The 8,391-nt window shown below is 41.8% G+C and overlaps 1 protein-coding gene across 2 annotated transcripts; it reads left to right on the plus strand.

Moving 5' to 3' along the window:
• The first annotated feature begins 40 nt into the window (after window positions 1-40).
• Window positions 41-6,791, plus strand: arf3a (ADP-ribosylation factor 3a). Of its 2 annotated transcripts, none has more exons than XM_032574701.1 (5): window positions 41-159; window positions 2,982-3,157; window positions 3,251-3,361; window positions 4,286-4,410; window positions 4,518-6,791. In XM_032574701.1, exons 1-5 carry the CDS (start codon window positions 56-58, stop codon window positions 4,677-4,679), a joined length of 678 nt encoding a protein of 225 aa, XP_032430592.1. In that variant the 5' UTR covers window positions 41-55; the 3' UTR covers window positions 4,680-6,791. The 2 variants fall into 2 exon arrangements, with proteins under 2 accessions (XP_032430592.1, XP_032430597.1); XM_032574706.1 differs by having other exon boundaries at window positions 106-159; window positions 2,993-3,157.
• The last annotated feature ends 1,600 nt before the right edge of the window (window positions 6,792-8,391 follow it).

The raw sequence follows: 8,391 nt of genomic DNA on the forward strand, positions 1-8,391 counted from the left end.
TTTTTTGAGAAAGTCACCTGAGGATGGCAAACGTGAGATGCGTTCATAGCGTCCAATGTATCGCGAGAACTCACTGCAGCAAAGCCTAAAGTCATCGCGAGACTATCATCCAGTCCTTTGCCTGCTGAATCCAGCTGGTGTCCTGCCTGCCGTTGACGGGTAAGTGTGAATGAGATGGAAAAGGTGAACATTTCAACAGCTGAGTTCAAGTTTTAATTTATGAAATATTATGCCGCTGTTCCAACGTCCTTAAACGCACCTTTCTTTGTAAACTGTCGTGTTATCGACGATATCCGGCCGTTTTTTCGTCGTGACTGCGCGCGGGGATTACAGCGCACAAATCGACGCGTACATTTTCCCTCTGAATGCCCCAAAAATCATGAGCCGACATCAGAAGCACAGAGGCACACCTGACTAGCTGTCGTATCCAGACCGGAGAAACGAGTCGGGAGCCATCGGCTGCCCGGACTGCAGCATCTCCCTTCCCTTCGCCTCCCATTATGACCGATGTATGAGCAGCCCTCTGCAGCTGTAACAGGCTGTGCTAGCAGCTCCTTCCTGCTCATGTTGTATAAAATATTTGGTATTGGCTCTGAAATGTGACAATGATTTCTAGAGTGAGGATTGTGATGCCCCACGTGAAAACCCTGCTAACATTAAGTGTCTCTGAGGTGAAATGCGTTGGCAGAAGTTAAGAGCAGAGTTGGCCTATTAAAGGGTCAATACCACTAAGGGCCACAGAGGGTGAACTGAACAGCATCTCAAATCTCACCGCTGCTCTAAAAATGTTTTGAAGTTGTTGAGATAAAATGGTGTTGATAATTCATATCTTCACTACAAAATTGATAAATAGATATTGCATGTGGAAGTGAACGAGAAACACACAGATCAGGCATGACATTGTGGCCACTGATGATCTTATTATAACAGGCAGCAAGTGAAGCCTTTACCTTCAGCTTTAATTTATTAGAAGTAGGGACATAATCTGGAAGGCAGGCTGGTATGCAGATGTTGCTATGACTCCTACCATAACTAAGCATAGTTTAAGATCATTGACAGTTTGATGGCTTTGGCCTTTTTCAGCAGAGTAATGCCCTGCTGAAAGGGGGAAAAGATGACTTGAGGATCACAACAATGAGTTTGAGATGTTCACTTGACTTCCAGGTTTCCCAGATCTCAAACCAATCTTGCATCTGTGGGTTTTTGCTGGACAAACAATTCTGATCCCTGGAAACCTCATTTAATAGTTTGACCACACTTAAGTCAGGACGATTTCCCAATAGCTCATTCCTGTTTTGGTCCCTATTACACACATTATGCTTGATTGCTTAAAGGAATAAAACATCCTAACCATTTCTCTGCTCCTTCCTAAGGTTACATTGCTAATCTAGAGGAATTTTCTCATAGTAGTGGTCAGGGACACAGTTAAAATGAATAAAAAGCAAAAGCAGCAACATCTATTTCTCAGCATTTTCTATCTTCAATCTCTGTATCAACAAGCTCACTGACAGTGGCTGTGCAGTTCCGTGCGTGTAGTTGATTAAATGACATTGGAAATCTAAAGGTTATTACTGCAGCTCTCACTATGTTTTAAACATACAGTAGACATCTTAATGCTTGAGTTCAAGTTTGGTCATGACAGTCTGACTAATTCGGATTTTAGACACCATAAATAAATAAATAATGCCTCTCTCTTTTTTTTTCCTGGCTCCCTTTGTTTTTGCATTTAACAGTTTTCAGAGATTATGGATTATTGTGAAAACACATATTGCAAACAAACAAAAATAATCTAGAGTGCCACATAGACGTTCCGTTGAATTAAATATTTGAATTAAATCTGTTTTATTTTATTCAAATAGGCAAGTGCGTTTTATAAGGCTAAAATATAAAAGGGGATTTTTAATCACAATGACATAAAATAATAATACATCTAATATTTTTTTTTAAGTTAAGACAATAGGATGTTTCTTATAGTGTATTGATTGTGTGTACCATACAAACTCACAGACTACGTTATGTGTCCTTTAACGTGCAAATTGATCGTTCTACTTGCTTTGCTTCAGTTGCCAGCAAACAGCTGAATGGGTAGTTAACCTGCTTCACATGAAAGCTGATCCACCTAACAGCAGAGATCCAGAGAGCAGCAGTGTAAAAGTAGCTGTTTACAGTAGCAGAGCCGGGTCAGCCGCCTGTCAACGTGTGACATGGAATTTTACAGACTTTCCCCTTAGATGTTGCTGAGGCGCTAACATTTCAACTGTGGTTCTGGCTGTCTGAAGTCACGGGGAAAAGAAAGTGATGGGAGGAAGCTAAGTACACTGTAGTGGCCAGATCCTGCTAATCAAACGTACATGAATGTTTTGATCGTCAGAAAGTGTGACCACCTCTATGGAAGCAGGAGTTTTGCTCGTTTCTTGGTCTGGATCACGTGTGAGTCAGCCTGAAGCCAAGTAGGGAAGACATCAGCAATGACCTTTGGGAAGCAATCGTTGTTGCCCATCAATCCAGGAAGAGTCAGCGGTTCTTTTTCCGAAGTTCATGGCAGCGGCATTAGAAAAAGATTGAACATGCTTGAAAAGGTTGTAAGGAGAAGGGTTCTTCCTTTAGACATCCACCCGCTAAACCCGTGGGCCTACACCCGCTTAGGGTCATCGGGGGGCTGGTGCCTATCTGAAGCAGCCATTGGGGTGACAGGCGGGAAACGTTGTCAGTCCGTCACAGTCTACGTTATGTGTCCTTTAACGTCACAGGGCCCCTTTAGACATATTAGACCAAATTACAGATATTTAATCACAGCAACTGATCCTTCCACAAGACAATGAGGCAATTGTGTAAAAAGTATATCAAGTCATCGCTTCTAAAGTCAAATCCTGGGGTGTACTAAGACTGTAATGTTGGTAGAAGACGGTTTTTTTCGTTCTTTTTTTTCCCTTCATGACTGTATTTGCACCCGCTTTGCTGCTCAGTCACCTGTCTCACAGTTCTGTTGCAGCTGAGGTCCGAGTCATCATGGGAAACATCTTTGGGAACCTGCTGAAGAGCCTGATAGGCAAAAAAGAAATGAGGATCCTCATGGTGGGCTTGGACGCCGCCGGGAAGACTACCATCCTCTACAAGCTGAAGCTGGGGGAGATCGTCACCACCATCCCCACAATCGGTCCGTGACGAGAGAAGAAGAACTCAGCCGGTCTGCGTGGCGATAAGTATCTGTCTGACGCCTCAACTCCATGTGCTGTGTCTTCTTGTTCAGGCTTCAACGTGGAGACAGTGGAATACAAGAACATCAGCTTCACCGTGTGGGACGTGGGTGGCCAGGACAAGATCCGTCCCCTTTGGAGACATTACTTTCAGAACACTCAAGGCGAGCTCAGGAACTTGTTATAGTTTTGTCAGATTACAAAAGAATCTACTTTTTAAAATATTTTGCAAAAAAAAAAAAAGAACTGAAATGTTTGATGTGCATTTGTATCCAGTCCTCTCCTTTTTGATCATCTTAAAAACATAACAGAGTTCAGTCCATCCTCCCAAAATAGAAAGAGAATGAGATTGAAGAACCTGTCCACAGAACAATTATTAGTCATTCACCTCACAAATCCATCCTCTTTGCAAACGTGGCAAAACAAAAGCCATGAGGGAGGCAGCAAACACTCGGAAGAAGGTTTTTCTAATGAAATGAGACCAATATTTCACTTAAATGCAAAACACTGTGTGACCCATCACACTAGACACATGATCTCCACCAGAAGACATGGTGGTGGCAGCATCATGTCCTTGGGGAGCATGGTTTTAGTAGGGAAAGTGTAATTGGTGGAAGCTAATGGGAAGTTAGAATCTCTTGCAAGATTTGCAGTGCACAGAGACTCCTAATTTTACTGAGATGAAGTGTTTTTGCACAAAGTAAATTGATAAAAAAATAGATTTACTGTTGTAATTGCATCAGAATTGCTGTTTCAAAGGTCATAAACAAATGCACAATACATTTTTAAAGATTTTTTCTCCTCATTTTTATTCCGCTTCGTATATTTTGTTACATAAAATTCCAATAAAATACATTCAAGCTTCTGCACTTTGTTGCTAACGAGACAGCAGAACGCTCGCCTACAGCACTTGAGGGCATATCTGACTAATGCTTTAGCTCAGCTTCATTTGCTGTTTCAGATTACCATCATACATTTTGAAATAACCTCTAACAGAATTTGTTTTAACAACATGTAGGCCTTTTTTTATTGTGATGTTGGGGGTTGGGTTTGTTTAGTCTTTTCACTTTCTTTTTGTTTTTATGCAGGTCTGATTTTCGTGGTGGACAGCAATGACCGCGAGAGGGTCAACGAAGCCCGCGAGGAGCTGATGAGGATGCTAGCCGAGGACGAGCTGCGGGACGCCGTTCTTCTCGTCTTCGCCAACAAACAGGTGAAGTCCTCTTCTTACCTCCTTATATCACCTGCTTTCTTTCCGTTTTTCCCTCAGCTGAGGGGTTTCCTCACCTGACCGCTCTGCTCTGCGTGGTTTTTGCCCAGGACCTGCCCAACGCCATGAACGCCGCAGAGATCACGGACAAGCTGGGCCTGCACTCCTTACGCCACCGCAACTGGTACATCCAGGCCACCTGCGCCACCAGCGGGGACGGCCTCTACGAGGGCCTGGACTGGCTGGCCAACCAGCTGAAGAACAAGAAGTGAGGAGCTGGTCGGGGAAGAGTCTGGGTGGAAGGTTGCAGTAAGTCTGTTGTGTTCACTAAATAGAGAGAAATCACTCAAAAAGCTCCCAGGAGATAGACTCTCCCCGCTGATATTTCTATCTTTCCGTTTCTGTACTTTTGATTCATTCGACTCGTTTGGATCTGTGGTGAGATTTTTATTAAATTTTTTTTAAATTTAATGATTTACAAACAAATTGTGTCAAAGCTGATCAAAACCGATCTATGCTTTTCAGACTGAACGCGTCAAATATTGGGACTTAATTGTGTGACATTACAATGAAGGCGTATGACTCTCCACTTCTTTACAGTCTGTGATGTACATCGAATATTTGCCATTTTCAGAACATGACGGCAGAACCGCCTCACGTTAGAATCCACGAACCTGGTGTAAATTGCAAAGAATGTCGTAAATGTGTAGCGGGATAGTATGCCAGAACATCAACTCACAACTTTACATGCAGTGCGCTTCTACAGGCTCAGACAATATAAGCTCTCACTGGCGTGGAATTGTGTTCCCCAGATTTTATTTACGTGACACAACAAATTAGGTTCAAGATTGTATTTATTTTAAACATATTTTTTTTCTCTATTTATTTTAAGAAACATGAACTCTGCCGATGCCGATATGAATGATCACCTTCGTTTGTTTATTTATCGATTGATTCTAAGCTCTAAGTGCATCGAATGATTTCTTTTTTTAATGAAATGTACATATGCTGCTCACGCAGCTGTGTGAAAAAACAAAAACAAAAGAAAGCCTCTATAGTTTAACTGTGCATTATTGCTGCTTCCCAACCTGCATGGAAATATCCCTCATTTGGCCTTGTGGGAACTAATGAAGGCTTCGGCTGTAAATACTATAAAACAAATGTTCTCGATGTCTCAGAGAGGGTTAAAGACAACTCATCCGGCCTCAGCGAGGTGCGATATCCAAGCTAATGCAGGTGACAGAACAGACAGCCACTCTCTACCGGCTTAGCGAGGAGAGAAAAAGATTAAAAAAAATAAAAAGCGCTGCCGCTGCTGTCAGCCTTTCCTGCAGAGAGTGATTCAGCACAGCATGTGATTGGCAGTTTTTAGAGCTTACTCGGTTCTGAATGTTTATTTATTAGAAAATCAAATTTTTTCCTGCTTCGGCTTCTTCATCCGACGGGGCTTTGCTCGTTCGTCACACCGTGTTACGGCTTTTGTTCACCAGATCTCCGTATGCATCTCGTCGCACATTGTCATTTATCGCTCTACGCGAACGCACTGCCCTGATCTGCTTGTCCTTCTGTTCCTTCATTTGGTTTGATTTCATCGTTTTAGGTCGATTTTTCTTATGCCTTGAGTTTTCGCACGGTCAGAAAACAAGAGAGAGCGATTGAAAGTCATACTGCATCATAAGGCATGTTAATACTGTAAAAGATGTGTAATTAAAAGTGAAATATACTGTACTAGCCTGTTTCCTTCAGACTATATTTGTTAGTCAGAATCACTGCTGCTGGTTGGATCAATGCTGTACTAAAATAAATTGTCATGAATTTGTGTAAAGTTTACCGAAAAAACCTTCTAATATGCAAACGAGCATGCTTTTTTTATGTCGGCGCGCAACTGTATATACTGTATGTTACCGTGGCAGGAGAAGTGATCCACTGTTACTCTCAGTGTAGATAAATGGGTCAGCGTGTTGGCAGCTGATTACAACCGACAACAGCTTGTACGTGTGAGTGTGACGTGTTTATCTATCATGTTCTGTTTGCTGTGAATTTTCATTTTGTGGCCTTATTATGTCAGTGGCTTCTTTTCTCTTTGATAACAGGTTTGTTTGTGGAGAACACGTCCAGTATTTCACCTGATATCTGTGACATTGTTGTGGCTAAACATCCTTCTTTCAGAGATTATAGTTATTATTATTATTATTATTATCATCGTCGGGTGAAGAGAAACGAGGCCGGGCAACATTTTGTTCTGATGTGTTTCCAGAAATTTATTCAGAAGGAAACTTTATTAGAATACGAACAGGACGTAAACACAAACTGGTGTCAAAATTAAGAATGATCTGATGATTCCTGGTATTTCAAAAACCAATAAACGACCAAATTAAACTCTCTTGTTTCTGCTTCATGTGTAATGTTTTTGCTTTAAGCTCAGTATTCGAACACGTCGGCCGTACAGTCATGTTCAACGAATTAGGGCGTTTTTGAAAAGTTCATTTACGTCAGCTCATTTCACCAAGTTTGATTACACACGGATGTTTTCAAGCCTGCGTTATAATTAATTATGATGATTTCTTTTGCTGAAAGTGAATTACAACGTAGGGTTAGAATATTAGATGAGACCAATAAGAATTAACATATAAATAAATTTTTTAACACATGACTGTACATAAAACAATATAGGCCTCCTTAGAGGCAATCTTGAAAAGTCTGCAAATGCTCCAAATGTGGATTTCCGTTTTCCTAATTCCTCATATATCCAAATATGTAAGTACATTGTACTGAAGGTCCTAAAACAAGAACAAAAATTCAGTCTAATATTGTATTTTATTGATATATTCTAAAGCGGTGGTGGACACCAAAAGAATTGCTTAAACAGGTGTGAAGAACATGATTTTACATGATTTTTTTTTTCTCCCCCCTCATCCGAGGCTGTTGGCATTAAGAAAACTTTGGCACAGTCTTCTAGTTCCCTTGTGGACTCATTTTTGTCTGAGCTGATCGATAGGGCATGTGGGGGGGCATAGGGGGAAGAATGCAGCTGTGTCTCCAAGGGTGTGACAGCAGTATGTGAGTCGGAGCTGCTCCCAGAGTCACCAGCTCCCCCCGGGGCCCCCTGCAGGACGGCTACAATGGCGGCCCCAGGGCGGATGCCATAGCTGGGATTCCCACCCGTAACCGGGACACCTTCGCCCAGGGCACAGACACACTGGCAGCAGCCACACAATCAATTCATCAATCTCTGAAGGGAGTGGTCGCTGCAAAAGGCCACAGCAGGGAGCGCTCACAGTTTGCTTCTCCACCGGACAGGGCCACCAGGACACTGACGCAGACACTGAAGGAAATCATCACTTATTCATCTAAAGCATGGGACTAAAAACAAAAAATATATTTTTTTTATGTGTGTGTTATTACTGCTTCCAGTGCAATATGTCACATCCTGAACTTTTTCACACTAAATGATGTGGCCGACTCCTGATTACACCGATCCAAGGTTGTGCAAAGTTTTATTTGACCTTAACAGTCCTAACTGAATGTAATGCTACATGGCATTAGCAAGTATAACAACTAATAAGTAATTTAAAAGAAAAAAAAAAAGAGCTTGCATTTATGAACACTGACACTGAGTCCACCTGCAGCAGACTGGGACTCCAGGAGCCAACGCTCAGACTCTGGCTCCCCCTACTGGACAGAAATTTATTAGACAATTCCGTACTTTTCAACTTCTAAAAAAGTTATTATCGCTTCATTTTCTACTTCAATCCAGATTTAGTCCAGATCAGATTTAATACAAAAGTTTAACATCAGAAACGGGATATTTAAAACAAAAAAACAGTTCCTTCGCATGGATACTTCTGCACAAGCGAACAGCTTTCACGTTTCCTGTTCTCTTTCAAAAAATAAGATTATGAGCAAATCTGTCTGAAGCACTTGCCGATAACCCGTCCATTAGCAGCGATTATATAGATTAGTCTGCCGTATCACTTCCCCAGA

The sequence above is a fragment of the Xiphophorus hellerii genome, chromosome 1 (assembly GCF_003331165.1).
Source record: "Xiphophorus hellerii strain 12219 chromosome 1, Xiphophorus_hellerii-4.1, whole genome shotgun sequence".
Taxonomy (NCBI): domain Eukaryota; kingdom Metazoa; phylum Chordata; class Actinopteri; order Cyprinodontiformes; family Poeciliidae; genus Xiphophorus; species Xiphophorus hellerii.